The sequence below is a fragment of the Pholcus phalangioides genome, unplaced genomic scaffold (assembly GCF_987345545.1).
Source record: "Pholcus phalangioides strain wild (caught in Gottingen) unplaced genomic scaffold, Ppha-v1.0 ptg000015l_1, whole genome shotgun sequence".
Lineage (NCBI taxonomy): Eukaryota > Metazoa > Arthropoda > Arachnida > Araneae > Pholcidae > Pholcus > Pholcus phalangioides.
In genome coordinates this window covers 109,148,159-109,169,210 of record NW_028301608.1, presented here as the reverse complement: position 1 = coordinate 109,169,210, position 21,052 = coordinate 109,148,159, and the positions used below count along the sequence as shown (strand labels likewise).

Sequence of the window (21,052 nt, the reverse complement as noted above, 5' to 3'; positions counted from 1 at the left end):
AATCGCTGTAGCACTACATTTCTCGCCAAGGGTTATTTGTAAGGAATGGGTGGCGATTTGGCCGACAATTGGCAACATTTTTAGCGGAAATCGGCGATGTCCTGTATTTATAATCTCAATTTCCCGTATCGTAATTGTGTAATCAATTACAAATAATACAAACCAATTGTAATTTCATTCGGTTCAGTGCGTTTTAAACATGGAATGAGTTATGAATGATGTTGAATTTACAACAGATGAATTTAAGTCTGACCTGAAGCTTCAAATCTCTCAGTGCTCTGAGCGTTTCGTGTATCGTCCCATCCATTTCTTCACTCGGAGACAATCTGCCGATTTGGTCCTTCACAAAAAATAAATGACAAATTAACACAATTTCATTCCGCACATTTTTCCCAGTTATTCCAGTAATGATAATTTTTGATTGAAATTTAAAAATATCTTTAAATTTATTCTATCAGAAATATAAAGGGTGTCCTGTAAGTCTTAGTGCGGCCTTTATCTCTTCACCTGTTCGTCGTAGAGGTGCGGTTGAAATTTTAAAATCGCTCAAAATGTCTTCCAAAATCACCATGTACCAGTTTTGAGTATGAAAATACAATGTGTCACATAATAATATTAAAAAAAAAAATCTAAGGTGATGTAGCCCAGGTCGATAAGATACTCGCCTTAAGTACCAGAGGATGTTTAGAGGTGTCGCGAGTTCAATACCCGGTTCGTCCTTGTCAGAAACTTTCCTGACACAGGCGTGCAACAGAAACGGCGAAATTGTCAAGGAAAAAGATTATTACCGCAGGGAGTCCCACACCGAAGGGATAGTGCACCAACCTCTCGGTGAGTATGAAAAAGGCTGCCTTTCAGAATCCGCAATAAATTGTAGGTCCCGATCGAATTAGCACTCGTCTGCAGAAAATGACCGTGGTGTGACGAAAATAATCGAATGATAAAAAAAAGTCCAAATCGCTATTTGGACACCCTGTATTAAAAAAAAAACCCAATTAGAAAATTGTTGCCCTGTCTTGCATGAGGCAAAAAAAATGCGTGTTTCTAACTGCAATATTCGATGAGATATTTTAATTCACGAATTGGAGAAACGTTGAGGGAAAACAGCATGAATGAGGAAAAGAATTGTTTCCCGTTAGTTCATTCCGTTCTTTTCTAACTTTTCTCCGATTTTCGAATTCAAACATCTCAATAAGTATAACACTTACAAACGTGAATGTTTTTTGGCCCCAGGCAAGACAGGGCAACAGCTTTCTAATTGGAAGTTAGTGAACTGGGAAGGAGGGGGGGACTAAATAAAGATTCTTATTTTGTGACACGCTGTATGTTTTCATTCTTAAAACTAGTGCAGGGTGATTTTTGAACACATTTTAAGCATTTTCTAAATTTGAACCAGACCTCTACAACGAACAAACAGTTGATGGGATGAAAGCCGCATTAGGACTTGCAGGACACCCTGTATATATTTATAAGCTCATTTATCCCGGTAAATATTATTAATGAAGTCAAACCAATAACATATAAATTATTATTTCGTCATTATAACAAAAATACGCTTTGAAAAAAAGTTAAAGAAATAATATTATAAAAACAAAATTAAAAGTTGAAATAATGAAATTTAAAGAAAAAAACAAATACAACACACACTGAAATTGAAAAAAATTGAAAACTAGGAAAATGAAAATTTAAAAGAAAAAAATCTAAAAAAAAATAAAGTTTATAAATATCAAATTTACAAAATTTGAGACATAAAAGTTTTGAAACAAAAAAAATCTAAAATTATAAAACTTGAAATCGAAACTCAAAACTAAAAAAAAATAAAATTCAAGTTTAAAATTTCCAAAGAAGTTTGAATAATCAATCTAACATGTATAAATTATGGGAATTACATATACAGGGGCGGCAAAAAGTCAGTAAACTTTAAAAATGAATAAAAACCGGAAAAATAACCGAGATAAAAAACGGTTTGCGGGTTAGCAGCGCTAGGTCACGGGAATATTTTTAAGACAGGAAAAAAACACTAAAAAACAGCCGATACGTGACGTTGGTACGAGCGACTTCGGTGGAAATATGCAAATGAGAAGGATATAAGAAATTGCGCTACTAATCCACATCCAGTTCACCGTTGTAAACCGTGTATGTGGACCTGCCGCACTTCGCCGTTTGCTGGATTTGTGACTCGCCTGCAATGTGTTATTCCCTGTGGTAGTGGTGGTGGTCATGTGGAACACATACTGCTGTAATAAACGATTTGGAGGAATTCTGTTCGTTATTTGCGTATCTTTTCTTTGACTTGTGTACGTCAGCGCCACCTACCAGCTGTTTTTTTTAGTTATCTTTTTTCCTGCCAAAAAAATTCCCGTCACCTGGCGATGCTAACCCTTCAAACCGTTTTTTATTTCAGTTATTTTTCCAATTTTAAAAGTCTCTACAACATTTTAACCACCCTGTACATATCGTACGTATACTCTTACATAATACATATCGAAAGAATTTAAAATTTTTAAAAATCACACAAAAAATAGCAAATACTTCTCTCTCTCTCTCTCTCTCTCTCTCACACACACACACACACACACACATGACATTTTAAAATTCATAATCATTGGTACATTGAACGATAATAAATTATCGAAACACACACACACACACACCAATTGCAAAAAAGAAAAATTTTTCTCATATGTTTTTGACATATTTTGATAAATACTATTTCTTATGTAAATTTTAAAACTTTTATACTTTGGAAAAAGAAACAAGTTTGATAATTTATTTATAGTATCGATTCATTACTTCCAAAATTTTACTCCAGTTTCTTTGTGATTATTCAGCCATATTTTTTCCCCGATCTAAGATGTAAATTTGAAAAATCTTTTGTGCATTTCTGTAAATCCACATCGCGCTAAGGTATATGTGATAAATGGGTTATTATAAATAATCACCGGTTATATTATGCGTATTACTTACCAATCGTCTTAGCAAGTTTGATAAATTTATTACTCTTACTGGCGAATATACATAGCACCGTTGGTGAAATTTGATAAATACTGAAAACATTATCACTTTTACCGGCGATTATGCATAATAGCCAAGTGACGTTGTTAAATTTGATGAATATGTTTCCCAAAACAACAAAATTAGATAAAATGAATACTATGCGTAATCATTGGTAAAAGTGACAAATTTCTAAGGAAATTGATCAAATTTACCAATGACGCTTGGGTGCAGTGCATAATCGCCGATAAAAGTGATTAATTTACGGAAACTTATCAAACTTACCAAAATGCTCGGCGATTATGCATAATAACCGGTCATTATGTATATCTATCGCCTATTATCACATTTACCGTAACATATATCCCTTTCAGACCCTGCATGCTCAAATGTGCGGGTTGCACTTTTGAGCTGAGTGTAGAATGTTTTTTAACCCTTTGCGGTCCAGAGATTATTTCGACACTTCGTTGGTACAATTAGTACTTCATAGTACCCCCACCCCCCTGCAATGACGAAGGCTCCTGGATGTTTGTCCCTTTGCAGTTTTTGTATAGTTTATCCTTTCTGCTAAGAAGCCGAATTCACGGGGGACCTAAGTATTCATATGAGGGGGCCGTTGCAGCAATGAGATACCGTTGTTTCCTAATGCTGACCAATGTCGAGTAGTTCAAGAAAAATTCACCTCGAGGAAATTTTACCGACCAACAATTCATCGACGGGAAATTCACCGTCTAACAATTCACCGACAACTATTCGACACGAGTCAGTGAGACAGTAAGTGAGCGAAGAATGACCGAGTCAGTGAGTCAGTAAATGATTCAGTAATTGACGAGTGAGTGAAAGAGTCGTTAGTGTTGGTGAGTGGAGCAAGCTAGCGGGTGAGCGAGTGACGGAGTGAGTGACCTAGAGATAGACTATAAGTGAGCTAGTGAGTGAGAGTCATGGTAAGTGAGCCAGTGGTATCACTAGCTTCCTCATCCAGCTCAGCTCTAACAACTCTTTCATTCACTAACTACTGTATCATTTCGGTCATTCCTCGTTCACTTACTGTCTCACTGACTCGTGTCGAACTGCTGTCGGTGAATTTACCGTTGATGAATTGTTGGTCGGTGAATTTTCCATAAACCGTTTTTTAAGATGACTTCCAGAAGAAAGTGCTGCCTCCGGATAAAATTAAATTCCTTATATAAAATTTAGCAATAAAATTTTGGAAAGAAATTGTACGTGAACATGAATATACCTTACACAATTTTGCTTGAAAATCTTCGAATGACGTAAATTCTATTTCTTTGCAAAAAAATTAAAATATGAAAAAAAAAATAAAGATTAGCTGAGATTTATGATTTTAATTTATTTTTCAAGAGGGAAGTTTTCAACCAAGAAGGCAAAAAACATCTTAAAAATTCCAAAAAATCAATGCTCGGATCTGAAAAGGTTATACGTTCTGAATTGTTGAATTACAGTCGAATCCCGTTTCAACAAATACCGTTATAGCAAAAACCTCGTTTTAACGAATACTTTTCTAATCCCCTAGATAAGTTTACATAGGAACAATGCAAAAACATGGAAATCCCATAGATAAGTTTACATAGGAACAATGCAAACACCTGCAAATCCCCTAGATAAGTTTACATAGGAACAATGAAAACACCTGGAAATCCCCTAGATAAGTTTACATAGGAACAATGAAAACACCTGGAAATCCCCTAGATAAGTTTACATAGGAACAATGCAAACACCTGCAAATCCCCTAGATAAGTTTACATAGGAACAATGAAAACACCTGGAAATCCCCTAGATAAGTTTACATAGGAACAATGCAAAAACCCGGAGAGAATTCCTTTATAAATTTTTTTATAGCCAAGTGATTTCTCCTGTCTCGTGGTGTTCGTTATAACGGGATTCGTCTGTATTATTATCATTCTTTTCTGTTTTATTTAGATCACTTGGTATATTCGATGGCGTACTTACCAGGCTGGTACCGACTCTGAGCAATTGGTTGAGCTCCATCTTGACTCTGTCGCAAAGCAAGATAATTCTCTCGCGGCTCTCGTGCGTCGTGTAAGCGGAATCGGTAAAGTCCTGCGTTCGTTCGACTACTGATTCTAAGGCACTTACTAATTGGCTACGGTACGCCGGATTGATCGTCGTTATGCGGGTAAGTTCGACATGCTCCTAACAAATAATAATTACGTAATTAGTACCAATTACTCAATCCATTCAATCATTGAAAAATGCAATGAAATTAGTGGGGGGGGGGGGTCCACATACATGGTGAAAACAATGTTCTAGTTGAACATGTCTCTATAAAAATACTATTTTACCATTGATTTATTTCGAATTCATTTTTAACATATATTTTGGATTATACAGGGTGTCCTGTAAGTCCTAGCATGGCCTTTATCTCATCAATCGTACGTCGTAGAGGTATGATATCAGATAAAAAAATGCTCAAAAATTACCCTGTACCAGTTTTGATAGTGAAAATACAGTGTGTTACAAAATAAAAAAAATCAATTTAAATTTTTATACGGGCCCCTTGTCCTTTAACTTCCAATTAGAAAGTTGTTGCCCTGTATCCCCACCTCGTGCCAACAACAAAAACAATTCCATATTTCCAAGTGCAATAACTACAGAGATATTCGAATTCGAAAAACGGAAGAAATTTGGGAAAGAAAAGCGTTAAACGTTTTCGGAAAAACCGTTTTCCCCTCATTTAACGCTGTTGTTTCCCAAATTTCCTTTGTTTTTCGATTCGACTATCTCTGTAGGTAATTGCACTTAGAAACATGTAATTTGTTCTCTCGTCAGCACGAGGAGATGATACAGGGCAACGACTTTCTAATTGGATGTTGGACGACAAGGGCACCAAATAAAAATTTAGATTTTTTTTATTTTGTAACACACCGTATTTTCACTCTGAAAACTGGTACAGAGTAATTTTTGAACGCCTGTCGAACACTTTTTTAAAGTGGAACCACACCTCTACGACGAACTGTTGATGAGATAAAGGCCGTGCTAGCATGTTATTCTATGCTTGCAACAAGTTTTACATACATTTAGTACTTATTATTTGCAAACTTAAAAAAAAATTCATTAAAAACAGGTTGTGCGCATGATAAAATAGCATGACATGAATGTAATTGAATAAAAAAATTATTCAAAGTAAAGGAACCTGCTCAGTTCATGAAATGCAAAAGATTGAGATTACGTTGACTCAATGTTATTTAAAATTGAATTTTAAATTAAATTTTCTTTAAATTTCAAATGAAAATTTTTGAGCTTTAAAATTTAATATTTTTAAACAAAAATTAAAATTTTTTAAGCTACAAAATTTAAATTATTTTTTATTTTGAAACTTAAAATTTTAATTTCAATAAGATTGAGTCAATGAAATATTAGTCTTTCGCTTCCTTCCATAAACTGAACAATTTCCTTTATTTTGAATCATTTTTTATTCAATAACATTGATGTCATGCTATTTTAACATGTCTGCAAACTCTTTTAGATGCATTTTCTTTTTAAATTTTCAAAAAATTAGGCGTTAAATATTTCTAAAACTTCATAACGGCATACAAAAATATATACAAACAGAAAAATTTGTAAAAAATTTGAAATAAATCATTTTTTAAATAGTATTTTTAATTATATTTCTCTAATAGTGCATATTCAAATGAAGCATAGTTTTCCACCTGACATGAGAGGCCTTAAAGATACAAAACTTTCCATTTTTCATCGTGCATAAGTATAAGAACCACATAAATTAACAGACAAGTTCTTTCTACGTTTCATATGCTGTTCCGTCCCTCTCACATTCTTGCAATTTTGAATTCAAATATCTCAGCGCTTATAAACATGGGATAATTTTTTTTCTTTGGGTCAAGGGATACAGGGCAACAATTTTCTCATTGTAAGTTGGAGCGCATGAGGAAGGGGACAAACAAGTTCCATCTAGGTTTCATATAAAGTTCTTTCACTAATTTTCAGTAGTTTTGAATTCAAATATCTAAGCCGAAACATAATCACTTTATATATTTAATATCTCGATAAATATTTTATTTAAAAATATGAATTTTTTCGCAAATGATTTTTAAACCTTTCATGTGCAGGCGTTTGGCAGCAAATTTGGATTATCGTATCGGTGATTAACATGGTAAACTTGCGAAGGTTATTAACAGCTGGCTGATGCGAAGATATATTTCGGAAAGAGAAAATTCAACTGTCGCAACGAACCCACATCCTTTCACTTTCCGGGTGAACGTCCCAGACTACAAATGCAACGAATATCTCAATCTTTTCTTGAAGCTCGCGTGCACTGAACGGGACCGTGCATGGACGGCCGGAATTAACTCAGGCTAAAGCTCACAGTTGCTGACGCTGCCGCCAGATGGCGACTTATTCGAGGGTGGTGTCACTCTCCGCTATCCCTAAGAAGGTTTTTAACAGCTGGCTGATGCGAAGATGTATTTATATTGTTGAATTTTCTCTCAGCTTAATCTGTTGCTCAAGAAGAAAATCATGTAATAAAAATCATATAGGCCTAATGGAAGGGCCACGCAGTCCCTTGAGGCTACATGGTGCATGTAATCTGTGTGTGTGTGTGTGTTTCGCGTCGTTGTATTTGTGTAACTTATGTTTGCATTTGTTTATACATTTATTATACCTTCGCATCAACCAGCTTAAAAGCCTTCGTATGGATAGCGGAGAGTGAGATCATCCTCGGACGGTAATCTTGTCCTTACGTAACCGCATGTTAGGAAAAGGAAAACGCGAAAGAAAAGAATGAAAGAAAACGAAGAAAAAAATAAATGGAAAGGGGGGGGGAGTATTAAAATATATATAAGTAAATAATAGAGTATATACAGGAGATTTCTCATCATCACCCTACGTGTTCTCTTTCCACTCTTGTATGTATATAGTAGAAAGATACATGAAATGTATAGGGTAAAGAGAAAATAAAATAACAGAAGTATAGAAAGAACGTGAAGGGGAAAAAACTTCGGTTCATGGGGGTTTCAATGAAGCTTCGTGATGGGGAGGAGGGAGGAAAGAAAGCAGAAAGAACTCTGGAGTGAATTTATTTCAGTCTCGTTCGGACGAAATAGTTCGTCCGTGATCGTAAAAGCATTAATAGTGGAGTTAGAGGACAGAGCGGGAGGGGGGGGGGAGGGGCGTTTAAAAAATTAAATTTTGTATCTCGATATATATACGGTCTTTGGTAAAATAAACCGTGCATCCGAGACGGGCGCGTTATTTAAATACTTTTTTTGTAATTGAAAGTTTACGGTTTACAACTTTCACGTTTTCACCCAGTTTAATGCTGGTAAATGAAACCCGAAACTGACCTCCAACTTCTTGATCGCATTGTAGACCGTGAGACACTGTTCGATTTCTTCTACTTTCCCGGCAGAGGAATGGTTGTATGCTGTCCTGCTCCGCCTGTACCCGTAACCGCCATTCCGCCTCGGGTCCCCGGAAGACGACGAAGTAGAACCGGCAAGGTCTGGGATCACACCTTCCTTGATGACGTAGTGGATGACGTCCATCGAACGCCGCATCTGCAGAAACACTGTGTCCCTATTTTCTCGGACGGTATCACAATCCGGGTGACGAAGGCACGCCTGAAATTAGAAAGCAAGAAAAGATAATTTGAACAGTATCACACACCGTGATGTACAGCGGAAGGAAAAGTTGAAATCAAGCGATCATATGGATAGGCTGTACCTACTGTATATGGTGACAGGAATTCAGTGAAATCGATCTGAGAAATCTGGTCGACTTTTGCAAAGATCGCACTCACCGATGAAGCTCGCCAATTATCATTTTCTGCACACGAGTGCTAATTATACAGGAACCTACAATTTATTGCCGATTCCGAGAACGGCAAGTTTAGACATTTTTTTTTTTATACTCACCGAGATGTTCGTGCGCTAACCCCTCTGTGTGGGGCTCCCGGCTGTTGCAATCGTTTTCTGTGGTCATGTTGCCAACGTTTCTGTTGTACCTCCGCATCGCGAAAGATTCTGACTGGGACGCGAATCGGGTATCGAACTCGTGATGCCTTACTTACTTACTAACCGAAACGGCGACCCAGTCCATATTCCGAAGAATTTCTAACCGATAGGTCACCGCCGGGGTAAAAGGAAGAATCATAGGGGGCAGGAAGAGTCAAGAAGGTGTCAAAAATCAAAGTATCGTATCGAAAAATACACGAGTACGGTTAAAAGCAAGGGCTGCTGCGAAAAAATGTACATTGGTCACAAAATTGGGTATGCATGAAATTACACCTGGCACCACCGGAAAAGGGGGAAAAGTGCGTGACATACTGTACAAAAAAAAAAACTACACCGAAATGCAACCTGCGGAAGGAGCAGAAAATCAGCGGCCACACATGAGAAGAACCCACGCGCAGGTTCACAACACCTCAAATATCTTACACTACACCGCTTCATGAAAATATATGAAAAAACAATCCACTTGCAAACTATGAGCACACAAACAGCCGGTGGAAGCGCCACGCACTCCCCAGTTCATCAGAATAATAGAATAATGTGTGGGGTGTGAATACAATGGTCGCATGATGCACAGTTACAGGACGGAATATATGTACCCGAAGCGTCTCAAAATTACACAAAGAAGAAAAGTGAGAAACGGGTTTGTTAAAAATGTCAATACATCGAGAAACTTGTGATAACTCTAAACATCATTTAGTACTTTAAGCGAGTACCTTATTGGGACCGCGTTGTAACTGGTAAATTATAAGCTAACGTAGAACGCTCCTTTCCCTCATTTCTTCTATTCTTTCAATTTTTTTTCTCGTTTTTGAATTCAAATATCTCAGCGAATATTGCACTTAGAATCATGAGAATTTATTATTAGTTTCAGAAGAGACAGCGCAACAACTTTCTAATTGGATGTTAGAGGACAGGGGAAATCGTATATTAATTTACTAATTTTTTCCAGTTGAAAGTTGTCTTTAAAATCAACGGTTCCGGAAACAGACATTCGACAACCTGTATATAGGATCCTAATTTCTCGTATATTTTTCTCCATCAAATATATAGTCATCCTAGTCATAACACTAATCACATACCAGTTGTCAATTTTCATTATTAGATACAATACACATATTAACGGATACGTTTTAACTTCAAAACTCAATGATGACGTCTTAAGGGTGGATCACTAGCCAATCAACAAGTTATCATAGTCCATTTTTGCTTCCAATAAATAACTAGGCACAAGCAAATCTAGAGAGAAAGGATGTCACTCTCCGCTGTTCATACGAAGTACGAAAGCTTTTATAACCAAGCGGAAGATCGAGATGTATTTCGGGAAGGGAATTCACATTCCCCAAACGTCGTATAAATGTGAAAGTCGTATAAACGATGTTCAACTGTATCTCCCCAATCGCGGGCATTACCCGTTAGCGGACAAAATGTTTGATCCCTTTAGTGTCCGTTATCGAGAGGTTCTACTGCGAGAGAGGTCGTTTGCACAAACGCAACAGCATCAATTAAAATTAAATAATGATAAAATATATTAACAGGTCAATAGTTTACCCACTAATTCTTTGTGGTATGGCGCTATTTCTGTCATAAAAATATTATATCATGCTGTAAAATATTAAAATGTTCAGAAATGGTCGGAAAAAAAGCAATGGAGAGACACACAGACCCCTGCCCGTCTTACTAGTAAGAATATTTCCCCGGCACGTCTTTCTGGTGTTAAAAATGTCAATATCGTTTCTCTGAATCGAAAGCCTCCTTTTGAGAAGCATCAAAGACAGAGGAAGCAATAAATACTCGCCAAAATGGATGTCAAAACGTCTCATGAATAAAAATACCCCCCTTAATCTAAAGAACTTAATATTATGGTTGCTTGACGAGTCGCGAAGTCTCTCAAGTCTTTCGAATGATTCAATTAGTCTATATTCACACGCATGTTGTTCCAAACAGAGAGTTTTGTATCGCGACAAAGGGGGGCCCCGGGTTTTTGCGAGAGAAATGAATAATTAACGCTCTCTCAATGAATAAATAAAGACGGAGACACGTCAAGTCCCCGCGATTAACTGATTAGCATAAAACTGATAAATCGGGTTTTCCAGGAAACACAAGCTCTTGTCTCGTTTTATTAAGTGTCAGTCGCATCATTCCACCGTCCTTTGATTCGAAGACACGCTCGTCGAAATGCGCATGCGCCTCCGGTCCGAATCGATGAATATGATCCGATTGTTTGCCTTGCCGATGCCTCGAGGCAGCCATCATTTAAATACACGGTCTTTAATTTGTTTTAAAAAGCCATCAAATTTAGGGGGGGGGAATAGAAGACGTGTGTGGGTGTTTTCGTTAGAAACAAACGTATGGCGGTTTTCGGTTTGTTGTTTCTCGAATCTTCATATATATATATAATCAACATAGATTTCGATGTAGCTGACTAAGTACAGGTCGACGAGTTCATTACGTGCCCGAAGAGTATAATTTCCTAAATGACGAACGCCACTTTCATTAGAGGCTAAGTTGATGGTCTCTGTCACAGAACAGCATTTCATTACGTATTAAAGGACTAACGTCACTCTCAGTTGTCGCCATGGACGGCTGCCTGAATTTATGAATTATCTCTAATGTACAACCTTTTAGTTATATTCCTGGAGGTGTGATTGCATAATGTAAATTTGCGTGGTCCTTTGCAACTTGCAACTGTGTCGTCCGGTGCTGTAGCCCCGATAATTCGAGTCTAGAAACTTCGAGGTTCCGAATTATCTGAGGTGCGTTGGAACTGTTCCAAAACCTCTCTGTTTTCCGCCAAGCACGTGTTTTATCTCGAATGGTCTCATGAATGCGGGTAATTTAAGTTAGAAGGAGGTGTTTATATCCCCAGACTGGGGGTCTCCGGTGGATCTCCGGGTCCTCGGTTGTCGTTAATTGGAACATCTACCAACAAATTCAAAAGTATAAAATGGGAAGAATATGATCTAACCTTATTTGGCGATTCGGAATTTCTATCTTCAAACTGGCTACTGCTGCTACTAGTACAACTGAACCACACACATATACCTCGTCCACATTCCTCTGCGGAACCTCTAACGAATCGGTACATGTTGGAATGTGCCTATAAGTGTTGTGAACCCAGCGTGAAGTTTGTTTCTGTATAATGCTTATTATGTCTAGTGCCGCCATCTGCCATCAGTTTTTTCTAACTATGCGTGGAGTGTAATTAAATAATTGTGCCGTGTTGTGGGAACTGTTGTTCTCTGAGGCGAGACTTTTTAATGGGGAGAAATGGGGAGATCATCCCGCATTCGCGCCTTGAATTTGGGAACCGCAGAAAACCAATTTCAGCCGACCACCACTGTGGCGATGGTGGGGTTCAAAAGATGCGAGTCTTCAAAAGGCCTGTAGTAATGAACGCTTAACCCTTCGAGGGTTTTTTTCGGCAGTTCGTTAATACAGTTCGGGGTCATTCAAGTATTACGTCAGCATCGGGGGGGGGGGGTCGGATTTGCTGACTTTTGATGACAAGGGGGGGGGAAGAGAGGTTTGAATGTTGCTTACGTCATCAACCACCCCTTTTTGCAGATATGAAATATTCTAAGCTGCTGACAAAATTTTGCTTACGGGGGGGGGGGAAGGGTGTCTGTGTTTTGCTGTGTTTTGCTTGGGGGGGGGTCAAAAAGGGCTAAAAATATGCTTACGTAATACTTGAATGGCCTCCACCGTTATGAGGAATGCCCACGGATGTTTGCACCCTCGTGTATTTTGTATAGCTTATTAGTTCTGCGAAGAATTCCCAGGGGCCTTCCTGTTATCGTAATGGGCCTTTCTAACGATCAAGTACCGTTATTTCCTGATACGGTCCTATACCGAGTCCACCTCGACACATCGCTACAGAAGGTTAAAGTCCCTTTTCATATATGGGGAAGCTACACATTTAAGGGTTAACCCCGGAGTCTATGTGTCTTGGCATTTATGTAACGAACTAAGCCATTGAATTAACAGCAAAGTAGGTAGAAGTATCAATCCCCCTCCAGAAACCTTTTTATATATGTAGTTTTTGTTAAATAATCCGAGTTATATCAGTTATCCGAGGTAGTCTCGGTCCCTCTCACCTCGAATTAGCGAGACTCTACGTACACATATACGAATTGTATAACGTATTTGGATTGGAAATCCGCAGTTTTGAGCGTATTATAATTACTATCATGAATGTGTGGATGTGGTCAGCAGGCCATAATTGGGGGGGGGGGGGAGAATAGCTGCACGTGATCTTGGCTTCATCCCGTCACTTTTCATTCTTTCTTTTTTTCTTGCCCTCTCTTTTTTCTTAAATTTTGTGCATATTTTATACAATTTAATGAGAGCTTTTACGATTTTATCCGTTGATTATTTTAACTTCAACAACATGCAAGTCCTTCAAAAATCACCAAGTTTTATTCTTCTTTTATGCCATGAAACCTTTTTAAATCATTTTAATAAGAAATCCTCTCGTAAAAGCACGTACCAACTCAGTGTTAAGAGACGACAAAATTTCCAAGACATTTCAACAAGTGTTGTTAGAGAAATGCTGTTCATCTTACAAAAACATGGTTTTGAGAAAAGAACATTTTAATGTGTGGAAAACATTAGCATAATCCTTCCAGCAAGAGTTGGTGTAATTCTTCCCAACCCGAAAAAATCTTGACAAAAAAACCCTTGAAAAACCCCCAATGAGAAAAACCCACCAAAAATCACACCTTAAAACTGCACTTACTCGCAGACATTTTACTTTCTAATGGCGTTATTGTATTGTCGTGATTTATCTGAAGAGAAATACATTAATAAATCTATGGATTTAATGCAATTTAGATAATAGGGGTTAGAGGAAAAACCCTCGGAAAAACTCATTTTATAAAGCCATTATCATAATATATAATATGCAAAACAACTTCCCCTCCCTCCCCAGAATTTTCTGTAATGAATCACCATGACACAATAATAACATAAATACATTACTAGGTCTATTATATTTATGTAGGCTACAGAATATACAACTTGTTTTTCTCATGCACCCGAAAAAAACCCTGGAAAAACCCCAATAAAATAGTGGGTTGGAATTCAGTTGGTGTTCGTTCATTCAGGTAGAACATAAACTCGACCGCAATTAGAAACAAAAAAAATTATATTTAAAAATTAGAGAGAAAACATGGTTTTTGACAAATTTGCGTCGCCCTCCCTCTACCTCCCTTAAAATTATGCAAGAAATAACGGTAAATAATATTAATAAATAGCCAGAAAAAACAGATTTTTTTTTACGCTTTACGAGCGATTTATTATTTTAATAAGCGTATAAAACAATATTTTCTTCGATTCCACAATTTGCTCTTGCGCAAAAGCTCAGCAATGTTTGTAAATTATAATATACAATACATTAATACAATTTATTTAATGACATAAATACTATTTGAAATGCGGCTTAAAGGAGTAATAACTATTTCAGGATGGAAAAACATTCATATGTGCGCTCTCACTTAAATTTATCATAGTTTTCTTTTTATAAGTCAGAATTAGAAAATATAATTTTATAATCTTACAGGGATGTTCACAATCTTTTGAGCTTTCCAAGAGAAGAAAACGCCGTTTCAAGACAAACTCGAAAGGCAAACGATAACCGAAGACGAATTCATGATCTTAAGGCAAAATAAAGTGTTACATTAACTTCAGCCTTCGCCTTGATAATAAAAGCTACTTGAAATCATTCTGAAACAAGGAATGAGGAAAAAAAAATTATTTTTCTATATTGGTTTGAAATCAGGTATTGGGACATATTAATACTTGTTCTACAAAGCGTATGACCAAGGCCGTGAGTCGGACACTCATGGATAAGAAGATACATAAAATACAAATGGACATAACATTGTAATACATGAAACAAATCAAATACCGTATATACTCGTGTATACGCCGTCTTTTTGTTGAAAAATTTATTAAATTTGGTTGACTTAACTTGGTAACTTATGGGGAGAAAGGGTCGGCTTATACACACGGGCCAGTTTTGAGGAGAGAAAATTCTGACCACCTCCACACTTTACCAAATCGTATAGCTATATGGCATCTGTACGGCTAGCTTGAACATGAGTCGTGTTATTGGACTACTTTAGATGGCTTCACTGATCGGTATAGAGCTGAGGCTATAGATCCGTTTCTAATCAGTAGACTGATTTTTGTAGCCATATTCAAAACCCACAGAACCAATGAGGTTAAAGCCGAAACAAAAAAAAAACGTCGTTGGCTTTGATACACGGTGGACTAACTTCGATCACAACAACGATTCTAAACAACAGAAAAGATAGCTTAAAGGTCTGGACACACATATCCGCACCGTGCCCGACACGTGCGTCGGCCGAGTGTAGGTCATCACGCGGTCAAAGAATAATTCTTTGCTAAGCAATGCAGCCGTTCACACATATCCGCACCGTAGCCGAGCATCGTCACCGCACCGCGTCCGCACCGTCACCAACTAGTTTATTTTATATTTTTACGGTGACGGTGCGGTCTCGGGAGAGAGAGAGAGCGCAGATTTCTTTTATAAAAGAGGAGAGAGCGCTCATCTATTTTATGTCGCTTCTCAATTTTCATCAATTGTTGAATTATTAATTCTGTTTATTTCTTGATTTTAATCAATTTCCGCATTATTACTTTTATTAATTCTGAATTTTCAATAGTTATGGAATTATTTCTTCCGTTAATTCTAAATTTTAAAATCTATTCCGAAATTATTTCATTTATTAATTCTGAATTTTCTCTCTCTCTCTCTCTCTCATTGGTACTGAAATTATTTCTCCCAATTATTTTTAATCCCTCGATTCTAAATTTTTCATTAGTTTCGGAAACGGTTTCTCACATTAGTTTAAAATTACCCCCATCAATTTTTTTCTGTTAATTCACATTTTTGTAGTTAGTTTTTTTTTCTATGGGGTATTTCTTAGCGTTCGTGTATATTCATTCATGATGCCGATTCCCTCCTCTCCACAAAATATATGAAATCTTGTTAAGGGGGGGGGGGTGTTCTAAACATTTTACATTTTTCGTGCCCCGAAATTGTTCAGGCGCATTTGGCCTCGGTTCTGTGGCACTAGCGTAATATGTAGAAAACATATGGATAAACATTTTCACAACTTTGATCTCAAAACCAAGTTTTAAATTATGTTTCATAGCATATAACGAAATTTTGCCGGGGAGATTTTTGTTAAAATAATAACATAAACTTGGAAAACTAACTGGGTTGAATTTCTGATGCTCTATAAATGAATAATTGTTTTGGTTTGAATATAAATTAGATAGAAAACGGTTCGAAAATTTTTGGGTATTTTTTTTATGTGAAAATATAGGAGACATTTTAAATTTGGTACTCACATGAGACGCAACATGTTAAGCCATAAATGCTCAACCCATGTCCTGTGCTCCAAATGTGGCCCTCGGAAGCATTTGATGCGGCTCGTGACAACAAAAAACAAAACAAACCTCTCAAGTGGTCTCAAGCATATTTCATCACTTGAGCGACTAGCGGCACACCTCCAGTTCACTTAAGTGGATCGTGATACATTTGCAGATTATCCTATTGAGTGGTTAGTGGCATATTTCCAGATCTCTCGAGTGGTCCGCGGCACGCTTGCAGATCACTTAAGCGGCACGTGACATTTCTTTTTAGATAATCTTGGAGGATCGAGGCTCATTTCTGAATAACTTAAGAAGTCCGCGAAATATTTCAAAACAATGAAGTGGCCCACACCTTCCAAAAATTCGAGCACCTTTGTGCGAAATATCAGACAAAGACGTTTCAGCGACTGGAACTTTGGCAATGAGTGCTTTAAATTATTATCGAATACTGATGAGGCATTATCATTGAATCAAGCCCCGGCAGACTAAACACCCCAATTGTTATTAATTTTAATATCCATTTGCCATCTACAAAGGAGCCAATTTTTAGTTTAGAAGATTCCGCGTAGACACACACAAAGTAAAGATATGCGCGCTCTTTCGTACAATATGCTCCTACTGAGCTGAGATACACTTCTCCGAGGTGTTATCGGAATTTGACACCACCTGCCCCTACAGATGATTATATTTATGATGGCGGTTGACTCTGAATAAAAAAAAAACGAGTGTGTAGGTGAGGAAGAGAGAGTACCCCTCTCCCCCACAGATTGTTTTAATTTCCATATGACTTTTTTTCTTCTCTCCCCTCTCTTTTATCACTCCGTAAATAATCTCCTCTCTCCAAACTATAAACGAGAATGTACACAGTCAAACTAAGCAAATGACCGTCTTTTTATTTTCAGCTGCATTTAAAGATCCTATTCTTTTTTGCGGGTTTGTCACATACAAAAAATCTATCGGAGGTCAATCCAAAATAAAAATTTCTTTAGAAAACATATACAGATAGATAAAAAAAATTATATACATGTATAGACTATTTACAGAAATGTTTAGAACAATTAATTATTGTTAATTTACGCTAGGGCTATTATATCAAAATCACTCTTGTTAATTAATTTACTAAACATTTTGATTACACCGAACCGGCTGCAAAGCCTTGAAGCAATCGACACAGCTTCGTTAAGCTAGTAGTTAGCATACGGCAGCGACACGGGCAACACACGGAAATGTGTGATCTGAAGAGGAACGAGCCGAGCCACGGCCAACTGACGCCCGAGCTGCGGTCCTGGCACGGTGCGGATATGTGTGTCCAGACCTTTAAGGGACCCGAAATTGGTCTAATGTGCCAGTGGGTAGATAAACGATGCGTGGAGTTCCGTTTGCACATAATCAAATCCTTTAAAAAGTGTTGTATCAGAAACGCGACGGACGGAACTCTGAAGTTTTTGAAAGGGACGATGGCGATTACGTCACAGCTGAAGACGAAAACGAAGAAGCTACATCGTATGATGAGTCGGCTTTTTAATGTAGAGCCCAGAGAATCAGAAGAAGGAATGGATCAGAGTGTTTGAATAACTTTTCCATTGTAACTTTTACTGTATAAAAATATAGGAACTGTAACCCCTTTAAAATGTGCTGACTTTTTTTTCGGGTGGGGGGGGGGGGTCACGGGTTTTCAATTTACTGCCGGTTTGGTAGTCCTGAAGTGGACCACTGGCTCATATACCAATCGGCTCATGTACGACTTTCTGCGGTATTTTTTATGCATCCATCTCGTATCGTCTTTCCGTCCATATCGTAGATTTGGATCGTCCATCTCGTATAAAGTTCTACAACCACTAAAACACCAAAAAAAATGCAATAAATATTTTACTCGCGTTTTCACAAGTGACTTTGCTATTTTAGATATCGTTTTTTAATCAATTATTTCTCTACATAGAGTTTGAATATCTACCCCCAAAAGTTCCCAAGACCACGACGTACGAGAAAAGTCCTCCGAAAGTAGTGATGACATTCTTTTTCGTCAACTCCATCGTATACCAAAGATTGAAAGCCAACGGCACGGCCTGAAATTTACTTATAAATACGATCTCTTCACCGGGATCGTCGAAAGCATCTCGGGCTTTGTATATTTCTTCCAGCACCAATTTATTTCTGTCCGGGATCAACACCGTGGGTAACGTCATCATCAACAGACCGAAAAACGCACCAAAAGAATCCCAAAAGTTGTATACCAAACTGAACGACTGAGGAGTCAGAAATATTAAGTTATATAAGGTGCGGAAGAAAGAGAATAGTAAGAAAGAATACACTACAAAAGCCGTCGGGCCGTAAATTTTCTGGATTCTAAGAAGAGCCACTGAAATCCTATTGTGAAAAACTAGAACTTCTCGGAGACTCGTCACTTTTCTCGTGGATATATCGCTGATGAGGCGATTGAGTACTAGCCGCATACCCAGAGACGACAACCCAAAATACGTGGCGAATAAATAGACATTCAAGGATAGGATAATGTACCAGGCAAAGGCGCACCAGTAAGAAAACATGATTGCCCAAACTGGCATCTCATCATATTCCATGTCGAAGGCGTTGCTTTTAAAAATCAATCGGAGAAGGAGTTCGTTACTGGCCATCGCGCAAATACATGACCCTGCTATAGCTATTGATATGAACGCGGATAAGAACGCACTAATCACACCGAATCTTCTCATAAACAAGATCTCGCCATTCACTCCCTGATCACTGAGTAAACTCCCTAAAATATGGGGGATGGGTCGTAAATTTTTGCCATTTGTTAGAATGAGAGCGATACTGGAAAATCCGAGGAACTGATTAACAAGATACAGGGCTGATAATTTCGATGAGTAGGCTGAGAAAATATTGAAATAAGCCGTATTGACAAACGCCACGGTCGAATAAATAACTGTCACAATGATTCTCAGTTTATATAAGTACCATGACCGATTATGTTTAATTTTAGTTCCTGTGACGCTGTAGCCATAAAGGGACTTGAAAATCGGATCGAGGGCGTAATCCATTTTACAGTGTCACAAAAATTATTTAATTAATAGTGTTACCATGAGGTTGATCAGTAGAAAAGTTCGATAATACACAATGTCACTTTTTTCTTCGTTGTATTTCAAAATATAATATAGCACTGCCCACAATAAGTTTCGTTTAAGGCTCTTCTCGAAAGTCCTTGTTTCCTTGAAATCGAAATCGATGCCAACAATGACACCAAAAAAAATGTCTATTGTTGTATCAAAATGGTCTAAAATTCACTGAATTGTCAATCAACACTATTCTTCATCCACATAATTGGAGCACGAAATTCAAGTTCGTGAAGAAACGTTTTTCACAGGTGATCAAATGTCTGCTGGTGCGATTGTCGAGAAGTGCTTTTTATCCACGGTTTTTCAGCACGAAATTCGTCGAATTTGTGAGGAAGGAAATTTTTTAAGAGAAACAATCTTACGTTAAGCACGTTTCTGACGTCTATTTATAAATTATCAGATCCTAAGCAGAAAAATATTTGCCAAAACAATTTTGTTTACATTTTCCACTCCAAAAACTTCGATGGCTGATTTCCAATGCTTGGCAATCTTAAAAGGAGCGTAAGTGGTGATGGACGATATTCAGAAAGGCGAAATCAGGAGATGAAATGTCCATTTGTTTGAGTAACAAGGATAGTCAATTAACACCGCTCTTTACGTTTAAAATTAGTTTTATAGCATGATATTCGTAAAATTTGTGAGGGAAGTTTTTTTTTAATAGAAACCATTTTTCTGCACGTTTGACACGTTCCTGGCGTTTATTCACAAGACCTGACGTTTCGCTCAGCTCTTAAGATTATGCACCGCATATTTTGTCCAACAAAAATATTCGTATATTTCGCACTCAAAAATATAAACCTTGGTGGCCGATTTTCAACGCTTGACACACTGGAAAGGCACGTATCTGTTGATATACTACATTCAGGAAGGCGGTATCAGATGTCTATTGGTTTTATTATCGAGAAGTGTCCACTGCAGTGTCTATCAAATGCTCTTTAACCACAAAATCCACAAAATCCCTGTTTCTCAGCCGGAAACTCACCGATTTTGTGAATAAAAATTTTCTCAGGGTAGGGACCTATTTTCCCACGTTTCGCCAGCTCTTTCGAGACCTTCTATAAATAATCAACTCACACATGAGATCACAAACCGATATTTTTTCTTACATAAAAATACGCAAATTTTCGTCTAGAAAACATTGACAACGCTTTAGACACTAGAAAGACGCACATCAACATTCGAAAAGTTGGTACAAGAGCGAATAATCCGAAATAATATCGGACTGTTCCGAAATAATGCCCACGATGACTTCAGACCATTATTACTAATCGAAGCTACTAACTCCGTGCGTCACGATTCCAAAAGCTGTATCATGTGTATTGAATTACTAATGTGTCATTTCGTTCAATCTCGAAAAACTCCTAATATTTCTTTGTCAATCCACGAATTTTGTATTTTCCGAAGAATGAAATCGAATATTTCATCCATTAAAAATAAAATTACATTAATGGAAATCGTTCTTTAAGGTTGTGATGGTTGGTAATTACTCTCTAAAAGTTTTGGAAACTGTTTTTGTGATATTAGACGAAC

The 21,052-nt window shown here is 37.4% G+C and overlaps 1 protein-coding gene across 1 annotated transcript in view; it reads right to left on the bottom strand.

Moving 5' to 3' along the window:
• The window catches only part of alpha-Catr (alpha-catenin related), a 278,683-nt gene that overhangs the window by 58,342 nt on the left and 199,289 nt on the right, over window positions 1-21,052 (bottom strand). Inside the window, exons 7-9 of the mRNA XM_089245109.1 lie at window positions 8,340-8,615; window positions 4,966-5,169; window positions 254-340 (exon numbers count right to left, since the gene is read on the bottom strand). Coding sequence (XP_089101235.1) covers window positions 254-340; window positions 4,966-5,169; window positions 8,340-8,615 — 567 coding nt within the window. The remainder of the gene's footprint in view (window positions 1-253; window positions 341-4,965; window positions 5,170-8,339; window positions 8,616-21,052) is intronic.